Consider the following 24,786-nt stretch of genomic DNA (forward strand, 5'->3'; position numbering starts at 1 on the left):
TGGAAAAATTTGTAAAGAATTGGTATTAATTCTTCTTTAAGTGTTTGGTACAATTAACCAATATAGCCATCTAGTACTGGACTTTCTTTCTAGAAAGTTTTTGATTACTAATTTAATCTCTTTATTCGATATAGGTCTATTCAGATTTTCTATTTCTTCTTGAGTCAGCTGTGGTAGCTTGTATCTCTTTCTAGGAATTTGTCAATGTGACCTAAGTTAGCTGACATTTATGGCATTTCCTTTATATTCTTTTTATTTCTGTAAGTTCAGTAGTATTGTCCCTTCTTTTATTTATGATTTTATTAAGTCTTCTGTCTTTCTTCTTTCTTATTATGGCCTAGGATAAGATCCATCCTGGCAAATACTTCACATATATTTGAGAAGAATGTATTACATTTCTTAATGTAAGTTTATGTCAGTTAAAGAATGTATTCTTCTCAAATATATGTGAAGTATTTGCCAGGATGTTCTTTAGATATACCTTGTGTATGGTATTGTTCAAGTCTTTTATTTCCTTATTGATCTCTGTCTAGTTGTTCTATGCAATATTTAAAGTGTGGTATTGAAGTTTCTATTATTGTCGAATTGTCTATTCCTCCAATTGTGTCAGCCTTTGCTTCATGTATTTTTAAGGCTGTGCTATTATATCCATATATATTTATAATTGTTATAAATTCCTAACAGATTGATCCTTTTATCACTATAAATTGACCTTTTCATCTCTAGTAATATATCGTGTTTTTAAGTCTATTCGTCTAATATTAGTATAGCCAGTCCGGTTTTCTTATATTGCTGTTTGCATGATACATCTTGTTCTATCCTTTTATTTTCAACCTATTCGTATATTTGAATCTAAATTGTGTCTCCTCTCAACTACATATAATTGGAGTTTATTTTTTAATCCAACCTGCCAATCTCAGTCTTTTGATTGGTTATTTAATCCATTCATATCTGTAATGATTAATCATGTGTGTCCATTTGGATGGTATTTTTGGATGATTTAAATTCATGAACATTGAGTAAAGCAGGTTGCCCACCATAATGTGGGTAAACCTTGTCAATTCAGTTGAAGTCTTAAATAAAATAAAAAGACTTTAGTAAGAGGAGATTCTCTAGGAGCCTTCCTTCAGCCTTCATCTGTACTCTTGACTCTCCTGGTTCTCCAAGCTGCTGGCCTTCAGGCTGCACAGTTGGGTCTCCTAAGTCTCAAGCCCACTGGCCCACAGTAAAGATTTGGATTTGCCAGGTTCCATAATTATGTGAGCCAATTCCTTATGAAAAAAGTCTATAATATAAACATATTTATACATATAAATTATATGTAATTATATATATAACAGGATATATATATCCTATTCATTTGATTTTTCTGGAGAACCCTAATACAACCTCTAATGTTATTATTGATATGGTTAGAGTTATATCTGCTATTCAATTTTTTTTGTCTCATGACATTTTTTTGGTTCTATTTCTTTGTTCCTCTAGTTCTCCTTCACTGCTTAATTTTGCATTAAGTAAATATTGTGCGTACAATTTAATTCCTTTAACAATTTTTGTTGTTGTTGCTGTTATTTAACTAGTTATTTTCTTAGTAGTTACTCTAGGGCTTACCATTTACATCTTAATTTATCAGAATCAACTTTAGATTCGTACTAACATAATTCCTGCAAGAAATAGCAACATTGCTCCTATATGGCTCTATTCACTATTCTAACTTTTTGTGCTATTATTGTCACACATTACATCTACAGATGTTATAAGTGCAACACTACTTCATTATAATTATTTCTTAATGTAAGTTTATGTCAGTTAAAGAAGCTGAGATAAAATAAAACTGTTGACAATCAGTGAAATTCCCATTTCAGTTCCAGGCAGAGAAGAAACTCTCGCCCAGTTTTTCTGGCTTTGCCAATGTGGTTTCAGGGCTTTGGTGACTACGTAAAGGAGAAACTGTGGTGCTTGCTTTCCCTCCCACTTTCCACAACTGGTCACGGAGAACCACCTCGGGCTTGGCTGATGGGCTTCTGGAAGCTGACTGCACAGCCTTGGAGGGAGGTCCTTGCCAATTTTAGATTTAATCCTTCCTGTGGCCATACACTTCAGAGACAGCAGCATGTGGGAAAAGAAAAACTGCCTGGCCAATTTGGTCAGCCTGTGGGTCTCTGATGATAGACATCTGGGCTAATACCCTGTGAACTTGAAACCAAATTGAGTGTTGAGGAAAGCAGTGTATTCCTTAAGAATTCTTAACATCCCAGAGCAAATATTAATCTAAAGTTATTACTTTAGTCTTGCTAAACTCCCACTCACTCATTACCACCCGTAGCTCACTACAATCACCCACCCACGCCTTCTTCCTCTGTTTAATCAGCTTTTGGGGAGGATTTAGAATACAGCTAAATTAAAACGAATTTGTCATACACACAAAGGCTCATTTCTTAGGGGTTCAACCTTTTCTGGGACCAGTGTTCTGAGAGGAAGGAATATCTACCATCTATTATCCCTCTGTAGGTCCTCTACCCCATGACTAACCACTGTAACCTTAAGTTAAACAAAGAGACTGGGCTTCACACATCGAGGGATTTTCAAACATTGAGCAATTGTATGATTTATGTCAGAACACAGTTGATGCATTTGACTTAATAAACATTTTAAGAAAATGTTAGGAGGCATTTAAAAAAATTTTTAACCATAAAATTGTGTTATGGATATCCAGGCTTGAGAGATGACATTCAGGAAATGGGCACCAAATGAGGTTGTCAAAGCATGGTATTCATAGAGATGTGTTCATGGCCTGGGGACACTGGCAACCACTGTTTTGGTCTCTTTGAATCTTTTAAATCATAACACGCCTTTGGCTATGGATTCTCCAAACTACCATTAACACAATTCTAGATCATTTCCTTTAAGGAGTCCATCAGTCCTTGATGGACTGCGGTTGTTCTGCTCTGTTTAGTCACTACCTCCTTAAAAGTGTTTGCTTGTCTCCAGCAATCTCGTGCTTATCAACACTGACTTAGTTATAAACATCCACTTTTGTGGCACATCAAGCCTTATCACTCAGAAAATATTCATCAGATGTTATGGATGAAAATGGTTTATCAGAAGCACAAGGCAGAGATCTCAGTGAGGTGCACAAACAAATGGATGACTCCAACCTCTGTAGGAGAGGGTATAAAGGCCCACTGATGCCTCATGGCCAAGAGTATATGGAATGGAAAGTTTCTTAGTTTTGAGTTCCCAGAAGCAACCCTGACACAAGGAGTTGAGTGCAAATAGTTGATTTGGTAGATGATTCAAGGAAACACTGGTAGGGAACTGAGAAGGGTACAGGAAAGGGGGGAAATAAGCTAATTCAAGACGTATTAATAAGTCGACTACTGCAGTGGGCAACTAACACTTAATTCCTGTGGGAAATATCTCAAAAAACAACATGAAACACATTCCTCAGAATTATCCCACCCAAGGAGCAAGGGAGCAAGTATATTTATATACCAACTCTTTCCATCACTTGTTGAGAGCTGCTCCTGCGGAGTGCTGATTTTGTGACACTTCTGGCCTGTTGTGTCCAGAAAAAGTCCTCAGGCACAGAGGTGCAAATATTAGCCTTTAAAAGTTGTCTGGGGTCCTCTCAAACAGAAGACCCATAGGCAATGACAATGGTCTGTTCTAGCATGCTTGCCACGCTGGCTTTCATTGGCTAAGACCTTCCACAGTGTTCACTGTATGGCCCTGTGGCCCGAGAAAATGGATGTTGACTATACCGTCAGGATTGTAATGGATTCCACAAAAGCTTTAGGATAAATATAGTATTTAACAGCATTAGCTGAATCAGCATTGTATGGATAAGCAGAAAATGAGGTATTATATATCTCCATAGGTATGGATACCTTTCCATGATATTAAGTGAAAACTGCAGGTTATGTAAGCCCATTCGCAGGTTCAATATTACCCTATTTTTTGTGTTAAAAACATATAGGAAATTTATGCATAAAGAGTCTATAAAGATACAAGCTAAAGTGATATTAATTTCTTTAGGGATGTGGGGTTATGAGTTCATTTTCTTTCTTGCTTTTCCTTATCTGTTTTCCGATTTCTTATAATAAGCATGGATTGCTTTTATAATAACAATGACCAGATTTTAAAAGAAGGTTCTACAATAATACATTCTCAAGATTCAAAAATTCTAGCACTTTCTAAATTTTCCTTCTTCCCTCCTTCTGTTCCTCCCTCACATCCTCATCCCACGATTCAAAACAGAGTAACCTTGCTTATTTGCAGGTACTGGTATGCAACATCACCGTTCTCAAACATGGGAGAAAATGAGGCATTAGGCACAAAAGGCTTTTGAGCAGCAAAAAGATAAGTCCCCATATCCTGGAACTAAAACTCATCCATTTTGTTCACGAACACCAAAGATTAACATTTAGGACTTGTTTATATGTACTTTGTACACAATTCTAACAGCTATTGATATAAGTTCAAATTCTTATTCAGAAGTGGCAGTTAAAAGATGAGAAAGGGCCTGCCATAGGCAGACACACAGGAGGCAGGGAGAAGTGGCAGAGCTGACAAGAGAGGACAAAGTCTAGACAAGGCTGCCACATGTGACGTCAGTCAGCACAGGCACTCCAGGTTCCTTAAGGTTGAGCATACGTCTCCACCTTCTCACCAGAGCAGGATTCCAGTGATGGCCTTGAGGAATCCAGACCAGGCTTAATTATACTCAGGAGAACCAAACGTCCAATGTTCGGGCCTTAAAAAGAAATAGAATATAGGCATCCGGCCACAATCATCCACATTAAAAGCAGGCACCTAAAATATAGCTTTAGATTCTTAGCAATATAAGCCAGACTGGGAAGTGAGGTTATTTTCTTATCTGTTTCTACCTTTTATACTGTTGTGTGAAATGAAGTTGATTTTATATGTCAATATCCTCTGGATATAGTATCTGTTCTTTAACATCTTATTTTATAGTGAAAGAACTTATATGAACTATTATGTTTTTACCTTCATGACATGATTCTGAATATTACTTCTTTTCCCTCCTGGTTTCACAATATTTCTTAAATTTAAAAAAAAAAAAGAAAAAGAAACTAAAGAATAAAGTCTTAACCAACTGTTCTTGGAGGGGCCATGGTCTTTTATAGTGACCAGTTTTTAAACTCTTCATAAAAGAGGTCTTTAACAAGCCCAAACTTTTAAATATGAATGGAATAAAGTCAAAAGGAGATGAAAGACATGGCATTCCTGGTGAAATAGGTCAGATGATTTTCAGACTCCAAAGTGTCCTCATAGTTTTACGTGATCCAGTCCAGTTCCTGGGGAAAAAAAAACAAAACCTGCCAACAGGTAACAGGTCTTTGAAAGCTTTTGAAGCCAAAGTCTCCCTACCAGCCAGCCCATCTCTCACTAAGTTCTCAGCCTCATTAAGAATGAGAAACAGATACCATGGCACCAACCTGTCTAGAGAACACAGCAAAACACATATAATTGCCTGTACGAGGGATATAAGTCAGTGACTCTCAAATCATTCATATTTACACCCACTCCATTTTAGTTGTCTTTACTTTATAATTTGGTCATACATTGATGTCGAGTATATAATTTCATTTGGGGCTTCATCAGTTACCGCCCAGAGACATGATTCTATGGTGCAGGGAATTTTGTCCCCCTGAGCGAGTCTATCTTTAGTGTCTTCCTGATAACCACTTCTTACACAGAAAATCCAAAGGAAAGTCTTGGTTTTCTCATGTGGCTGCAGAATCACTAAATATAACATTGAGAAGCAATTTATCAACTGTAACCATTGAGTTTTCAGCTGCCACTACAATTTTTCAAAGCAAACAGCTCTTTTTCCTTCTTTTTGTTATTTTTATCAAAATGCAATGGAAATTTCAGAGATTTCTATATTGACCATTCAATCACATACAAAGTTCGACGTTCACCTTGCTAGTGTCCAACCTAACTGCACAAAGATAAGACTGGCTTTTGAACAATCAGGATTATAGCAAGAAGCCTAAAGGTATGATTTCTGGAAGAAGTAATTTTTTACAAAGAAAATAAAACACAGCTCTCAAATCTAGGATTCAAAGATAATTTATTAGTCTGAGAAGAGGAGTCACACACTATACCCAGTAATATGCTTCTTTTATTTTTGTGCCTTTACCTTAAAAATATATTTAAACAAGAAACAAAGATAATAATGAATTTTCCCATAAATTCTGCTTTCTTATTTACAGTGTTACATTGTAAATAACATTCCATTATACACAAATTAAGGACTGTGCATTACTGTATGTTCTCTTTACATATTCTTTCATAATACAGTACATACAGCTCGAAGCTATGCAGTATTTAATCTTAGAAAGGCTTGAGAAAAGAAGTACAAACTTTATCAATAGGACTATTATTTAAAAAGGTTCTGACCTTAATTCTCTGCTAGATTGTTTCACTGAAACCATTCTTTGTTAAAGAAAAATGCCCCATATGAGGGATGAGAATAACAGTTTAAGTTACCACAGGATCCACTTAAACTGGTTAACAAATAAAAACACTTTATTACTTATTACTATTATTAAATGGAGCACTACCACTGTCAAATCATTTAAAGTAGATTTACTCTTCAGTTCAGACACACTACATCAACGACAGTTGGTACCTCTGCATGAAATAATAAAAAAAAGTTTTCTGCAACTTTAGGTTTTACTTGTAAACAGTTAAAGCACATATTTTGTAAAATGATTTAATCATTCCTGGTCTTAGGTTACACAATAAGGAGTTTCTATTTCATCAAGGGAGAAGCAAGCACACACGTTGTGAGTGGGCATGTGTGCGCACGCACGCAGACACGCGCACGTGCATGCGCACGCACGCACACACACACACACACACACACACACACACACACACACCATTCAATCCCGCTCAGTTGCCAAAGGCCCACACTTCACTAAGCACTAACTACAGCAGCACTAGTGTCACGAGCAGTGCACGAGGCTGCAACAGGAATTATAAAATGAAGACGGTAAAACATCCAACTTCAGTTAAAAACACTGAAAAGCTCAGGTTCTGAAATGTCTTCCAGGTGCTTCATGCTCGGCCCGAAGGTTCAGTTCACTGGACTCTCCAGGCGGCAAACCCCACCTTCGATTGCCACCGACTGTCCTGCCACCGCACCAGGAGGGAGTCTGGAAATGTGAGTCTGCAGAGAGGGAGACAGGAGAATGTTAGAAGTGCCAGCTGCATCCCCTCACGTGTGACAAAGGTGGAGGAAATACCAGAGCGTCACGAGCATCTACAGACAGTGACAGTGGTAACATTTAGGTGCCAAAAGATCCTGCTTGTTCACATCTCTCAGGGATTGTTCACAGAGCACCTCTACATGCTAAGCACACCGCTAGCAAGTGCAAGTGGAGAGACAGAGTGACCAAGATGGCCAAGGCCCCTGACAGCACAGAACTTACAATTTCATCATATTCAGAACAGTAGTAGTTTTAATGCCAACTATACTAAGCATATTATGTTTCTCTGAAAATCAAGAATTTATAAACATTTTGTCTTCTCAACAGTCAAAGCAACTAAGAATACCTGAGTAATGTTTATATCTCCATTTTATTCCTTAAAGGATTTGAATACCTTACAAAAATTTAGATAATTCAACAGCCTAAAGTAAGTGAGGCAATGGCAGCGGGTGGGGAGGGGGGGCGGCGGGGGCTGGGGAAGAGGTTTAAAAAATAAGGTCAAGACAGGCATGAGATTAACACTCAAAATCTAGCCTGAGTTCTGCACCTGTGCTAGAGGCAGACTGCTGCCCTGTCTCCAGCTTCCTGGTGGCCACGATCGGAAAGGTCATCTTTGTGGTACACGGGACCACAACAGACCAACTGCTCAGAGAACAACTGCTCCTAGTACCAAGGTCAGGGAGCCATTTCTATTGTAAGCCTTCATATACAGTAGGTGCCATGTATAGTGGATGAGTAGACATCACATGTACAATAAGGAGCTTTGTAGGGCTGAGTGTTAAAACATTACTCTGGCCCTGAGTGGAAGACAGTAAAAGCTGTTCCATAAGGAGTCAAGATGACATTAGCCAGGAATCTCTTTTCCGATGACCCTCCTTAATCCAGGGATAGATAAATGTCGGGAGTTTCTAAGAAGAACAGAGGGACTGTATATCTTTTAGGTAATCCTCTCTAATTCTATTTGTCTAAACAAGCTTTTTCTAAGGATCTGAACCGAGGTGAGTTCAAGTCCCAGTTGTTAGATGCAGCTGGAGAGATGGCCAAGCCCAGGGTGGGACTGACGTCTTCTCAAGCAAACAAACAGGAAGCAAGCATACCTTTTAGATGGAGTAACAGGTAAGATAGTTGGTTTGTATTTGAGGGTGGACACTATTCTTGAATCTCACTGTATAAGTCCGACTAGAGTAGCTGAAATAAGTCACCAATTTGGAAAGTTCTGGAGAACTGAAAATGTTCTCTGGGTATTTAGTTTTTCTGTGTACAAAGCAGAAAGCAAGCTGTAACCTACAGCAGTCCATTGACTTTGGGGTGGAGAGCTAGAAGAGGTGGTCTCTGTGGTGTCTCCTGGGATGTGAGTATTAGTGAGTACCAGGTACATGCCTCTGGGAACTGTGTCACAGATTCTGGCCTCATTATTGCACCTGAGGGCCAAACTTGGGTCTCGCCACTTAGATATATTATACCTGAGAAGTCCACAGGAAGACAAACTTGTGGATCTTTTGTTTCTATGATACCTCATTAACCTTGTGGGAGGAGTTAGAAGAAGACACATTATTTGATTCTGCTGCCTAGCAGTTCTTGTCATATTAGGCACAAAAATCTCAAATCTCACAATTTCCAGGGCTCAGTGTTGATGGGGCCATTTTTACTCTTTCAGGAATTCATTAACATGAAGTGAAAGAATTTTCTGCCTAAACATCATTCATCACTTTTTTAAAGATTCTCCTAAACAAAAAAGATCCCTGAAAGAGTAGAAGCCTCTCAGTCAATTTTATCCCTAATCTGTCACGAACACAGGCATGCAGCTATCACAGGGATCAAAAATAAGGCAGAACCACTATGGAAAACAGTATGGCGGTTCCTCAAAAAATTAAACATAGAATCATCATATGATCCAACACTTCTGCTTCTGGATGGATATATACCCAAAACCAGTGAAAGCAGGAACTTGAAATATTTGTACACAAATGCTCATAGCTGCATTATTCACAAGAGCCAAAAGGTGGAAGCAATCCAAATGTCCATCAATGTATGAAGAAATAAAGAAAATGTGGTATATGCTTACAATGGAATATTATCCAGCTTGATAAAGAAATGATATGTCACAACATGGATAAATTATGAAGACACTATGCTAAATAAAATAATCAATAAAAATGTACAAAAATGTGTATCATTTATGTAAGATACACAGTAGTCAAATTCATAGAGATAGAAGGTAGAATGATAGTGGTTATGGGAAGTGAGGATGGGGAGTCACTGTAATGAGTACAGAGCTTCAGCCTGAGAAGATGAAAAAGTTGTGCAGATGGATGGCTGCACAACAATGTGAACATACTAAATGACACTAACTGCACACTCAAAAATAGTTAAAATGATAAAATTTATATCCTGTATATGTTACCACAATTAAAAAAAGAAGAAGAAAGCAGAAATGATACTTTCCTACCTGGTTCAGAATAGTTCTCCAAAAGATGGCATTAGAGAAGGGGTTAGCTAGGAATGAGCCCACCATGCAGACTCCCATAAAAGAAACATTAACACTACCAAGTTCTGTAAAGAAATATGTTCAAATTTTCCAACCATGTCAGTTAAAATATCTGTCCCTAAAAGAGAAGCTCACAGGAAAATCTATCCTCATGTTTCCCAAAGATTCAGGGAGACTCCAATGGGGCCTCCTGGGAGGCCTGGTGTTCCAGGAACCAGAGGCAACAGAGAATAATTGTTAAAGGATCAAAGAGTGACCATATGTCCAAGCAGATGGCCTGCAACTTGACCAGGGGGATGTCGGTCTTAAAGCAACTAATTTCCTGCTGACCATGGAAAAGACCCAGAACAAGAAGGAAGAAATTCCAGTCCCATGGACCAGGGGACTTAAGAGCAATCCCTGGAGATTTATAAAAACAGACGGCCAATCCAAACTTATCTCTAGCACTCTCACCCCCGTTAAGTTTATGATAGAAGAACATCTAAATAAACTGAGCTAAATCACAAAGTGTCAAGGAGAGCTAGGAAGAGAAAAAAAAAAAAAAAGATTGAAAATGATGACAGTGTTCTTGAGATACTAGCAGTATGTGGGCAAAATACTTCAAAAATACATTGAGATTTGTATAAATTGAGCTGTTTATATAAGACAGAAATGTTCAACTAGACAAACTAGTTGTTACATTAACTTCTCAGGATTACCTTTTCCCTAAATCATCATCTAGTCAAGGGGGATTTTTCGATTACAAAACACATTGGCATGACCTAGGTGTTGAAAGAAATAAAATGATTAACCATTCAAATGTCAATTCTTTACCAGTTTTATCCATCAACGTTGCCTTCTGACTTGTCAAAAAAATAGTGACCTTGGTCTGAAAAAGTTTGAGCCAAGATGTATTTGAAGCTTCCTATAGAGATTTCAATGGAGCATCAAATCATTATAAACAGTGGGAGCTGTTTAAGAAAATGTTTTATATGAGTGTTTATCTCTAAAAGTTCTTTTAGAGGAAAGTGTTTGAATTCCTCATGAGGCTAAAAATACACTTTCTACAATGAACTTTCATGTCTGAATTTAAAAGTACAATAAATTATTTTATATTGTCTAAGGCCTGTGCAGACTCTAGGGTATCCTACAGGCATAAGAACTTAGCAAGGTGTCTTTAAAAACATTTAAATAGCAATGTACTTTTAATGGAATTTAGAACTAATGAGATATAACACAGGAAAACGACAGATGAAAAAGCAGACGACTGATCCATTTTGGGTTATCTCCCTCCATTCCTTGCTGCACACCCCACTCATATTCCTCTCTAACCGTGATTTCATGTCTCTAATATCCTTTTCTGGTTCTTTCTCAAGGAGAGACTTCCTTGATTGGATCCCGCACTCATTCCAGAAGCTCGTACTCTAGCTCCTAGAGCACCCATCTGTGAGCGTTTCTTGCCCTGTGATATAACTGTCTTGATTTTGGTTTGTTTTGAGTTTTTAGGTCTCTGGAATTGAAAGTCAGTTGGAGATAGGAGCTTGCCTTACATACACATTTGTATTCTCTGAATCTGTCAAAGTGCTTGACGTTGAAGGCACACTCTAGCAAAGCTCACTGAGTGGATACATGACTAAAATGTACCTTCCAAGGCTATGTTTATGAACACACAAAGAATCTTAAGTGTTTTAACTAATGTGACCAATTTGGTTAAAAAGTCAATTAAACTAGTTTGTCATAGTAAAAATTCTTTTCAAATGGATTTTTAAAAAGTATAGACTGACTAAATTTTTCTATTTCCCAAGCACTTGTATTGTTAAGATGGAAATGGAACTTTAGATTTCTCAGATGCTAATAGCTTCATACCAGTGTACCCAATGGCCCAGTAGTTAGAATTCTCTGCTTTTTTGCTGACTCCCTGAGGGCACAGACAGATCCCTGAAGTTAACTCTCCTTGAAGAACTATCAACTTGTAAATTAAACTCACTATTCAAAGCTAATATTCTTAGGGCTATATCTTTTTGTAAAACCAAATATATTGTATAACAACATATTTATCCTGAAAATTTCAAAATGATAAAGAAAAAATAATACAGAAATTACATAATTGCTTGATGTTCTAATCATAGCCTAAGTAGTAGCTGCGACTTCCTATCATTCATACTCATGTCTTTAAATCTTTTAAGACCACCTTAGTGACTGCTCTTTTGTGGTTTCTGGGAAAACTACAAGCACACGATTTAATTTTAAAAGTCTCAAAGCCTTTATTTAGTGGTTATATTTTAATTCATCTTTCCACTCTTAGAGTTGCTTGAGATCTGCCACAAGAGTCAAGAAAAGATTCTCTTAAGCAAGTTATTATCTTCCTTTGGTGGGGTCAGGAAAATAAAATCTAGAGAGATGCAGTCTAAAAAAAGCTTTCAGAAATATTTAATTCATCGGTTTCATAATTGTAAAGATTGGGTTCCTATTTTCATCTTTTATTATTTTAAATTTTTTAGATTATTTTTAAAATTTATTTTTCAGTTATAGTTGACATACAATATCATATTAGTTTCAGATATGTAACATAGTGATTAGACATTTATATACCTTAAGAAGTGATCACCCTGATAAGTCCAGTACTCATCTGGCACCATACATAGTTATTACAATATTATTGACTATATTCCCTATGCTCTACTTTACATCCCTGCAGTTTTCCTTCTTTTAAGGAAAGAAGAGAGAGCTTGAAGCAAGATACTATAGTCAGAGCAATGCATGCATTTACAGATAGAACAAATGACATTGGAAAAGCACTTCGACATGGAGAAACTTAAGAAACAGCATTTCAAAATGGAGCAGAGGTGTCTTCATCAACTGGTGGCTAAAAAAGTACACGTAGCATATAACATTATGTCCAAGTCCACAATTAATTTACAGAGGCAGTTTATCACAATGGCTATGTGCATGGGTTACAGAATCAGAGCACCTTGGATTCTGAGGCCATTTCCTCTTTTTCCAGAATACACTGCTGGACTACATTCCCAGCCTGCTTTGAAGTTGGGTATGGGTACATGACTGAAATGAAACCAGTGGACTAAAGTGATATGTGCCACTACTAGGTCTGGCAGAAAATCTTCTTATGCAACATTTTCCATGTTCTTTCTCTGATGATCTTAAGGCTTATGTGATGGAAGGAGCCTGGGATCCTGAATCACATTCTGGAGGAGAGCCTTCTGCTAATCTGGAACCCCAATTTGGATTTAATGTGAATGAGAAACACACTTATTGTGTTTGAGCAACTATACATTTTGGGGTTTGCTTGTTATAGCAGCTAGTGTTATCTTAACCAATAATGGCTCCATCCAGGGTTCTGTACTGACTAGCTGTGTAACCTCTTCTGGTTACTTAGTTCCTTGGACCTGCATCTCTAAAATGGGTATAATAGTAGCATTTATCATCAGGTTGATAAGAACTACATGAGATATTCTGTGCAATGAAAGCACATGTCAATAAATGTTAGATTATTATTATTCAAAAAATATATAGCCATAGAACAGAACATGATACAGCCCAATCTCTGCTGCGGATTACTGGATATCCCAGAATTGGGAAATTCCATTTGAAAAGTTTGATTACCTGCAAAAATAGAATGAGATATTTTAATGAAAATTAGCTGCGTGCTAAAAGACTGAAGAAAAGGGACATCTTTAGGCCAGTATTTTTTTACGCTGTTGTTTTGCTGTTCTTGATAAAATAATTAACAATTGCTGAGTATTTACCAATTGCTAAGGATTTTATACATACCGCTTGCTGTTTCGCTAATCTTCTAAGGCTCAAAAACAATCATGCTTGGGTGCTACAGAGAAAACCACAGTGTTGTAATACTGGCAAATGGCCTTTTAAGAACACGTAATGTTGTTGTGAAGACAAGTACAGCCACATGAAATGATTAGAAAACCATTAACAAAAGCATGTGACCATGTACTACATGGTTCCTCTGTAACCATGGAGAAAGACCACGGGTAGAATACTCCAATATGTGTTTTCCAATACCGCAGAGCAATTAACTCAATTGTGACACTATTTACCTAGAGACAGCCTCAGACCCCGCAGGTAAGAGTACAGTCTTACAAGACTGACCCTTCCCCTCCCCAGATGCCAAGCACAAGTCCAGCTTGTCACCTGTGCTTCTGACCAACTGACTATAAATCAGATGTTACCAAACCTCCTCCTCGGATTTCAATAATTTGATAGAATGGCTAACAGAACTCACTTAATAGATTACTAGTTTATTATAAAAGGATATAACTCAGAAACAGCCAGATGGAAGAGATGCATAGAGCAAGGTATGTGGGAAGGTGCACGAAGCTTCCACACCCTCTCTCGCGGCATACCACTCTCCCAGCACCTCTGTGTGTACATCAACTTGGAAGCTCTCCAAACTGTAGTCCAGGGATTTTTTTAGAGGCTTCATTACATAGACATGATTAAGTAAATCACTGGCCTTTGGTAACTGAACCCAGTCTCCAGTGGGGCTGAAGGTTTCATCCCTCTAATCACAGGGTTGGTTGCCTTGGCAACCTATCCATATCCTTAGGCTATGCAGGGGCTTTCTAAAAGTCACCTCATTAACGTCATCTGAGATGTGGTTGAAAGGGGATTATTACAAATAACTAGATACCCATTTCACCTTATGGCCCAGGAACTGAGGACAAAAGACCAAATATTATAATAAAAGATGCTTCCATTGTTCTTATCAGGAAATTCCAACGGTTCTGGAAGCTTTGAGTCAGGAATCACGAAGACCAAATGTGTATTTCTTATTATAAACCACGATACTACAGATATCCAACCGCAAATGACACAGGAAGTCATGAGAGGGAGAGGATGGATGCAGATCAAGGAATTGAGGAAGACTTTCCAGAGGCCTTGGCACTGGAAGGCAAACAGAACTGGAGGGCAGTGGGACACAAAAATGACATGTTTGGGCTGAGTAAGGGAGAGCTAACAAGTTTGTTTGGTTTGGGCCACACAGTGTTTACAACTTTTAAAAAAATTAATAAACTGTATTTTAAAATGGGGAAGTTATACATGAACATCTTGATTTCTAGCGTCTCTTGAAAAAAATATGGCAGCCCGTGCATTCCCTTATCAGAGCAATGTATAGTAGCTACCTTCTTTAGAGTACATTTTTTGGCAAGAATTTTCCACAATCTGAGTTGTGTTCTTCCTGTTGTGTTCAGAGGACAACTAATATCTGACGATCCTTTTTCATTGCAGTTATGATTAATCCATTGGGTTCAGGTGTGGCAGCCTGAACCAATCACAAACAGCCAGCTAGGCTTTTAAGCTATAGCCAATCAGATTATTTCTTTTCTTTGCTTCTGTTGGTGGAGTGCTAACCACGCCCAGTTTAGTGCTGCTCAAGTCAAATAAACTTTTCTTCAAATGAACTCTTAAGAATTTGACTATGCCTCAGTTTATCTTTAAACACAGGGTTCAAAATAATAAACCTCCATAAGCAGCCAATTGCTCCCACCTCCCGATCAATTTTTGTGATGTTAAAAAAATAAGTTTTGTTAGAAGAGAGATGGTAAGAGATTAAAACAGAAGTATGGTTTGGCAGGGTGCAGGGGAAGGATGGAAAGAGAAGGTATGGATTCTTACTTCTTCATTCATATCAGCCAAAGGCCAATTCTGTTAAAAAAAAAAAAAAAAAAAAGAGAGAGCACAAAATAAAAAAATTGTAAGAACTGCTTTTAAACTGCCAATGCAAAAGGAACTACGTATGTGGCTGGACTGATTTACTATCTCTGCTTTGAATGATTAATCTGGAGGGTTATTTGTTTTAAGTCAAATATAGTAGCTGTAGGATGAGTTAGCTCCTTTTAGATTGATCCAAAATAAGTATTGCTGTCAGTTAATATAGTAAAGCTTGCTCAAGATCAATTTAACCACTTAACAGAAAGTTCTCTTGTCAAAGACAATTGGATGTTAAGATAATGTCTAAGTCTCCCAGGGCTTCTATTACAAACTACTTCAGGCTGGATGGCTTAAATAACAAATTTATTTTCTCACAGTTCTGGAGGCTGGAAGTCCAAGATCAGGGTGTCGGTAGGTTTGGTTCCTTCTGAGGCCTCTCTCCTTGGCTTACAGATGGACTTTACATATGTGCATTCCTTGTGTCTCTTCCTCTTCTTCCAAGGACATAGTCCTATTGGATTAGGGATCCATCCTTATGACCTCATTTATTTTAATCATCTTTTTTAAAGGCCCAAATTCCAAATACAGTCACTGGAGGTTAGGGCTTCAAGATATAAATTTGAGGGAAAGAGTTCATTCTATGAGTTCATATGGTGATCTTAAAGTGATACAGAGTAAAATCCAACAATGCCCCTTATATTTTGGTCATCATTGGTTCTCTGAGCTGAAATGCACCTGATCTCCCCCTTGCCAGGCCCTCTTCCTCTCCACTTGCTCCATGTCATTCTTCCACCATAAAGCACACTCCTGCGCTGTCCTCCTTCAGAAAGCTCTTCCATCCAATGTCCGCCTGGATCACTTGTTCATTTCTGCCAGATCTTTACTCAAAAGCCACCTTTCCAGGAAGGTTTACATAGGCTACTTACCTGAATTTCACTGCCACCACCTTCTCTGCCTCAGCTTTTCATATACCCTTACCGTTATCTAACCACCCACCTATTTTGCTTCTTTATCTTACTCATTACTTATCTCCCCCATATTCACAAAAGCCCCACAGCATAGGGAGTTCTATCTATTCGTTCACTGCTTTTCCTTAGTACCTAAAAAATAGCCTAGCACATGTTAGGAACTCATTAGATTATTTAAAGAATTTTTTTTTTTTTTTTAATGAGGGTTGAGAAATCAAAGAGAACAAACTGCAAATTAAACATTTTATATTTCTTAATTTTTTAGTTTTTTATTATAGTTTATAAATTTGTTATAAATTTTAGAAGAGATTTGTATAAATTAAGCACTCAAAATAATACTGAAGTTGTGGACCTTAAAATTCTGAAAAAAGAAGCCTACATATACCCAAGACTGACACTATCCAACTGCACACATATTATCCTCTTTCAGAGAGAGATCATAGGAGACATCAGCAACCTAAATCGTGGTCAAGTGGGAGCTGTGTGCCTTGTGTGTCTGTTGTGTTTTGCTGCATTAAAGAAATTCTGACAAATTCAGCACAAGGAGGAACATGGAAAACACTAGGACCAACTTGTTTGCATGGGCATTTTCCCTTCAGGAAAGCAGAACACCCTCCGAGTGAGACGCGGGTGCCTCAAAATCAATTTTACATTACCGTGAGCATTTGAAGAGAGAGATATTCCCCTTCCCTTCCATCTTCTCTTCTATTAATTGTGCCTTATTTATCAAATTGTTGAGTCCTAGATAACTTGTATTTTCCCATCTACTAACTATGTCACATGAATTTTCTTAGTATAATATGGAATAATGTATTTATTCTGCAGAATAAAGACCATTTTGCTACAGGCTAAGCTTGTCTAACTGTATCACGGTGCTACTCAGGGCATGTAAATTTGTTACCGTGAGGTGGCACAGTTGGCTGAGCATATGTTATGTCCTTACATAGCAAATTCTTACCTGATGTGATAATAGTCACTCTCTTCTTTCTTTTACTGGCACAAACATGACAGACCTTAAATGACTCACTCCAAAGAAAAGGGCTGGGGAAGTGTGTCTGGTTGGTTTTATTGCTTTGTTTCTATTATGAGCTTTTCTTTACCCGCTCCCCCCTCCCCTTAATGAGTTGATCAGGAGACCTCCCCCACCCTCCGCCCTCGACGACTCACCCCACCCTTTACCCAGAAGTTTGCTGCCCATTGCTTTCAAGAGTTGCCTTTCTCGGAGACACAACTTGTGAATAAGTATATTCTGAGCATTCTTTGTGTGCGGCATTAAACCTTGGAATGCAGTTTACTGCTCTAAAAATAGTTTGGTCTTCAGACTTCATCCTGAAAGCAGATGTATTCAACTAGTTGACAGTTTCACATGAACCTGCTTAATATAGTCCAGAACAAAGTGTCTATTTTATAGAATAAATCCCCATTTAACTACAGGTCAACAGATCTTGGTGCTCACTTCCTAAGCCTGTGTGATACTGGGCAAATCAAGGAATGTCTCAGAGCTGTAAAATAAGGACTCTGGATTACATGGTTTCTAGAGCAGTGTTTCAAAGTTTTAACATTCTTTGACATTGATTTCATGTAGTTTTGCATATATTCACTGTTAATGAATCCGAAAACATCTTACTTCTATTCCATCATTGCTTTAAACTGAAAGTAAAAAATTGGCCAGAACAACTTGAAGATGTGATTCCTAAGTTCAACCTAACAAATCAGAAATATCAACAGAATGAGGAATTAATGCCATATGTTAGTCATTTTATTGTGTTGCCCCTACTTCATTTTCCACATTTAAAACAAGGATGCCATAAAAGATCCATTGGTAAATGTAGACAAAACACAAAGACAGCATTATGGTAAATTTCATTATTAGTACTAAAACAAGGCTACATAAAGGGAAAGCTCTATTGTTCTCACATATAAATATCATGTCCAAGGAGCCTTAAAATAAGATTAAAATGCTGTCTGATGAGAACAGCATGTTGTTCCAGCCTGACAGCACTTTTGTGACTGACTTCTTTTACCATGCAGACACCACCATACTTCAGAGGCAACATCAGGCAAGACTGTCCTCCTATTTTTAGCTTAAAAGCCCAGTGAAGGCATCTACATAAATATGGCAATCCTCACAGTCCCTATTATACCACCACTCGCACGGTGAATTATCATGAATATTCCATTTTTGCCAAAGGTGATAAAGCTCTCCACTATTTAGCAAATAGTTATTCTGCACTTACTATGAGAGAAAAAAGAATGAAACACACATGGATCTTGTTCTGAAGGCTTCTGTAGGATGTGGAAACTAGTTCCTTGTGAAATCTTAGTAAAAATACCTAATCCTTATTTTAGCATAACGCTTTAGTTTGCATAGTGCTTTGGCATCAAGATCTTCAAAATACCATGCCAGGTAGAAAAACGTATACTACACATATTTTTCAGGTGAAAAAAAAAAAGCAAAGTTCGGAATGGTTATGTGGTTTGCTTACGGTCACAGAGGAAGTGGAAAAACTGAGACTTGAATGAAAGCCTCAGGACTCCAAATTTAGGGCTCTCTTTACTCCCACAAAGACTTACCATGAAGGATTCTAAATCTAGCTCTGTTAAGACACACACCTTTCACTGCAGGAGGTTTATGACTAAGTAGTTTTTCAGGATGAAATAAGGCTTTCTGAGAAAAGTTATTACCACGAATTGTACCAATAAATTTCAGGATGATTCTGGGATTCAGAGAACTGGGTTTGAGCCTTAACTTTGCTGCTGATGGATTAGTCTCTGTACTGGAAAGTCAGTCACTAGCTCCCTGGACTTCAGCATCTTTGTAAAGAAAAATGAAAAGTATGACTCAATTATATTCAGAGTTCTTTTTGATTCTAACAGTCTATCTAGTTTTGCTTTAAAAAGACCCCCTAGATGCTGTTTATTTTTTTTTTTTCCAAAAAACCCCACATGCCTAGGTTTTTCTAGAACTCAGGTTATAGATTTTTAAATATCTCTTCTAAGAACTAATTAAAATCTCAATTGGTCCTAGGGCTTTGTATCACCTTCTCCTTAGACCCAGCATAACATTAAGAGCGATGTTCTGAGAGGGTGGTTTTAGGACCATATACCGAGACCCACTACAACAGGGTATCTAATGTTAGGGCCCAAGTCAGCTGCATTTTCACCAAACTTCCCACGCCCACCCCTAAAATTTGTACCTCCACCTCTGCAGCAACAAAGCTTGTCTCCTGTAAAGGTAGGAAGGTACATCACATAGAACATATGGAAATACATATCTGATACCATATTGTTAATGGTACATACTGAGATTGTAGAGACCTTTTACACTCTTTGCTCTGATTTCTAAATTTTTCTCTACTCTTCATTTTCAAATACTTTTAGAGAAACACATACTATTTTTACATTAGAAATTGATTTTTAAAAAGAATATAACACTATATGCCATTCCATGTATTCCATACAATCATAACTGTGTGAAAAAAAAAAATCAGTTGCAAAAACAAAAGAAAATACACCAAAATGTTAACAGTAGTTAATACGGCGTAGCTTACTATATTCCTGAAAGAGTCACTCAGGGCCAGGATTAAAGTTTTTTTCTTATTGTCTTTTCCTGTATTTTCTTAATTATGTAGCAGGGTGATTTAGTGAGTGTTTAATGCAGCAACATAGTCTATTGAGAAATTACTCTGTCCTTTCTTACTGTTCTAGATCCATTTTGGAAGCCATGCCTGTGTCCCCACTTCACTCCCTAGCACTGGCAAAAAAAAAGAATAAAGTAACTATAATGTCCACCCAGTACCCAGCAACAGCATCCGATCAAATATAAGTCATTCTTTTCTCCTTGAAACACCTTCTTCCCTTGGTTTCTAGGACTCCACACTTCCTGGCTGTCCTCAACTTCTATGGCCACAACTTCTCAGTCTCCTTTGCAGGTTGCTCCTCATCCCCCCGCACTGCCGCCTCCCCCGCAACTTATACACATGGACGTTTCCCAGGACTCAGGCCTCTTTTCTTCTGTCTATGTTCACTCTTAGCGATCTCACCCAGCTTACAGTTTTAAAAAAAGACTTTATATGCTGCAACTTCCAAATATACATCTCCAGCTTAGGCCTCTTCAGATGACTTAAAAGCTTGGGTTCTGGAATTCAGATTCTCTGGCCCGAATCTTAACTCTCCTCTTTGTAGCTGTGTAATATTATATATGTAACTTAATATCTTAGAGATTTCTTCTCTGAGGGACCAATGATGGCAGGAGGTGCTGAGCTAAGAGAGGATCTAGCTGAGCACTCTAGGTTGAGGTGCAGATGCCCCCGCCAAATCCCTGCACCGAGGCTGGGAGTTTGCCTTCTGCTAGTAAGGGGAGGCTCTGAGCCACTGTTTCCTTGGTGAAAGCTCAGAGGCCTAGGGAAGTCTCAGCATCCTGATTATTTGCGCTGGGTGAAAATCCAAAATGTCAGTTACAATCTTCTGGTTGGTAAGCTGCCAGATAACATGAATTTTACTATAGCTTGAAAATAGCATCTTGTATTTGAAAAGAAATGAAAGGCTAATGTTTAAACTATAATAAAGAGTGAAACTACTATTTATGTAATCGACTATTTTCTGAGAATTTCAGTTGATCTGTCAGTGAGGAATTTTGGAGGGATAAAAATAAAAACCACCGACAAACTCTTTAAGTTTTCCTTGTCAAAACCATCTGCTCCTGATTTCTTATTGATCTGACCCCTGTAACTCCCAAAAAACTGTTAAGGAATTGAGACCAAGATTTTGGCATTTCCCAAGCTGACTTCTGCTGGGTCCCAGGAGATGCTTTTTTTTGGGGGCGGGGGGGGACGGTGCGGAAAGGAGCATGGTCAAATGTCAGGGAAATGCTACCACCAGGTTGCTTGGCCCCAGTCCATTCTTCTTAGAGCTAGACAGGCACATGAGGACAAAAAGGTTCAGGCATCCTTCAGCAAAGAAACCTGTATGACTCTTTAAGGCAACTCATCCCAAATGTCAATGAATGCCTTCCCTGAATTCCAGCTACACCCAGAACTATTACAAAAAGGCTGCTGAAATTTCCCTTTTTCATTTGCTGGTTCTTCCTTCACTTTCCAAACAACTAAATGTTAGGGTACCCCAGGACTCAACAGTTAAACTACTTCTCCTCAGTTCATTTTATAGAAAAATATCTATGAAGTATTTTGAACATACAGTGAAACATCTGGCTGCATTGGAAAATGAGGAAAGAAAAATACCTCTCCAGACCTATCTTCTCTTTCAGTTACCACTCCATTTCTCTACTTTGATTGCAGCACAGTTCTTAAAAAGACTTGTCTATCCTTGTTATCTAAAATTATTTCCTTTCACTCTCTCCTTAAACCTTCTACAATCAAGTTTTCATTTTGACCACTCCAATGGTCTATTCTTGGACCTAACTGCATGGGACCAGACAACATCATTTGATAAAGTTGATCACCTTCTTCTTGGAATAGTTTCTTTCCTTGGTTTCTAAGAAACCACAATCTCCTGGTTATCTACCAACCTCTACAGCCATTTCTCAGTGTCCTTTGCTGGCTCCTCCTTATCTCCCCAATTTATATATAAACACAGGAATTCCACAGGATCTTTTCTCCTGTCTATGTTCACTCTCTTGGTGATCTCATGAAGCTCTGTAGTTTTAAACAGCATTTCTATGCTGTGATTCCCAAATATATATCTCTAGCTTAGTCCTCTCACCTGACATATATATCCAACTACCTAGTGGGCATCTCCATGTGATGCCTAATAGACATCTCAAAATTAACATGTCCAAAACTAGGCTCTCTCTACTTCCCCTCAAAACTTCCTCCTCTTCTCTCACCTTCTTCTTCACCCCAGTAAATGGAAATTTCATTTTCCCAATTGTTCAGGCCAAAATCTTAGGAGTCATTGTTGCTTTCTCTATTTCCCTCATACCTCTATCTAATCCATCAGCAAATCTCCCTGGCTCAGTCTTAAAATATACACAGAATCCAACTGGTTCTCACCACTAGTAGAGCTAACACTCTAGTCCAGGTCATTATCATCATTCACATGAATTATACAATTTAATTCTAGTCCTAGGTAAACTAAGTTTCTTTAATAGCTTAAATTTTAAAGGCAAAGAGTTAAGGCTTACTTCCTAGTCAATCATTATCAGTCACTATTAATAAACCTCTGATTAGCTCTAACACTGATTAACTGAGGTTAGGAAAAAATGCATTTTTGTCATTTTTGATGGTGAAAATGTTATTTGTTTTGTTTTGTTTTGTTTTTTGGGCTTTTTGTTTGTTCGTTTGTTTGTTTTTGCTCCAAATATGGCCTACTGAACAAAAATATAAATTACTAGATTCAGGAACCTGTCATACCTAAGAAGTCATCACCTTAAAGACCAAGCTTTCTTGTTTGACCATGTGGCTTTGAATGTCTGTAGATATTTGGGATGGAAGTATGTTTTAGTCGAGAACTATTGGGGCTTTTTAATAACTGCCTATTAAGAGCTTGTTTTGCCAAGGTCTTCCATTTTTGTCCTAAAAATACACATCATAAACATTTTTAATGGAGCAGTATAATTTGGCAGGTTTAAGATTTTACCATAATATCTATAAAAGCTATCAATGGAACAAATTAGGGGATTACTGGGTTTTCATCTGTTACAGGAGGCACATTTAAAATGACATTAATTTTTTATTTCAAGTAAAGAAAAGTTGTTTCCAAGTACTTAAGCATCTTCTACTAGCAAAGTGTTAATACAGCCCTCATCCTAAATTAAGTTTCTTTTTATGCCTTCAACACTGCAGCAGACAGTACAGTCCAAACATGTACAGTACAGTGATGACAGCTCAAGAGCATAAAAGTAAATCGTCAGTACCTACCACTTATTGCATCCAGAAGTATTTGAAAGATGTGTAAATAAAGAGTAGCTCAACTGTTTCCAAATGTCTCAATTAGTTACTACTAAAATATTAAATTTTCACCAATTTACACCACTGTTTTACTTATAAGACATAAAAGTCATACACTATAACTATCATAAATGAGTTTTAATCTTTAGGATTAGACAGAATGGACACTCCAAGACGAAAGCTTTAAAAAAAGACAGAAACTATATTATTTGAATGAATGGTAGTACAATGGAAATGTATGCTAGCAGATAGACTTTGCTTACGGTTCAAACTCTACAACATGGATCAGTCTCAAGTGACTGTGAGTGAAGCAGGCCAGGTATAGGACTGTCCAAGTGGAGTGCCCAGGCCCCAGCAAACAGGGTGGCTACCACTTGGTTCCAATCATTAGCTGCATAGGAAGTGGGTCTCGGTGCTGACAAATCTAATGTTCTTATAGTCAAGAATAAGTCAAGAGACAAATAATTGTATTTTTATGAAAAATTAAAATGCTTAAATTTTATATAAAATTTTAATTCAAAATTTGTATTTCATATAAATTCAAAACTTTTGTGTAAACATTTTCAATTTTTTATAAAAGGTGATCTGGTGATGAATCTAATTTTTGATCTCAAATCTGGAGGTTACTGGGAAGGAAGGACAGGGTGGAGAAATGGTGTGTCCAAACGATTATTTGGACTCAAGAGTTCTACCTTAAACCTCAACATAGAGTCACTCACTAAAGATGTATCTGTGGAATGCCGACATACTCTAGACCCTGTATGGCCATTACCACCTTCACATATATGACATGCCTGCTAGATTCAGCTCCTGTCACTCAACTCTTTAAGAATGTATATAAAAGTTTTTACAACATAAAATCAACAAGTAATCCTGAATATTTACAATCATAGAACCAATACCTTGTTTTGCATTAGGAAGATAACATGAAATAAGAGACATGACCAAGACTATGGCCTTTTTTGTTTATTAAAGAAGCAAGAAGAGATTCCTTTCATCATTTGTCTACGGCTTTCCAACCAAAAGAAAGAAAGAAAACACCATTCTGTAATAATTACTGTGGGTAATAAGGTTAATCATTCTTGAGGACATTTGTCTCAGTTACATGTCATGGTAATGTGTCCTGTGGGCAAACAGCAGACATGTATCTTCTTTGGGCAAGTACACATTTTCCTAAAATGTTGGGTGCTACAAGGTAATAAGGTGACATTCTGATGTGAAGTTCACACCTGATGTGAACTATGTAGACTAATGACTATACAAGTATGCAGAGGTAGAGTAAGCCATATTTTCATTATTTTTCATGTTGCTATAACAAAAAAGGAAGCTTATTCATTTCAATTAACATGGGGATTTATAGGTCCAAGTAATAGACATATTTATCTCTGTAAAGATCTGACCCTACACTATGATTAAAATGAGATTTACTTGGATAAATATGGTTAATACCTCTGAGAAGATTTATGCTCTTGCCAACATGGTGAATTCTCTCTTTGTGTTTATTCTATTTA

General features: G+C 37.5%; 1 protein-coding gene across 1 annotated transcript in view; it reads right to left on the minus strand.

Moving 5' to 3' along the window:
• Nucleotides 1-6,083: 6,083 nt before the first annotated feature.
• Nucleotides 6,084-24,786, minus strand: part of TASP1 (taspase 1) — a 238,758-nt gene continuing 220,055 nt past the window's right edge. Inside the window, exon 14 of the mRNA XM_011370299.2 lies at nt 6,084-7,204. Within this exon, the coding sequence (XP_011368601.1) occupies nt 7,112-7,204 (93 nt within the window). The 3' untranslated portion in view covers nt 6,084-7,111. The remainder of the gene's footprint in view (nt 7,205-24,786) is intronic.

Source organism: Pteropus vampyrus, unplaced genomic scaffold, assembly GCF_000151845.1.
Source record: "Pteropus vampyrus isolate Shadow unplaced genomic scaffold, Pvam_2.0 Scaffold7, whole genome shotgun sequence".
Lineage (NCBI taxonomy): Eukaryota > Metazoa > Chordata > Mammalia > Chiroptera > Pteropodidae > Pteropus > Pteropus vampyrus.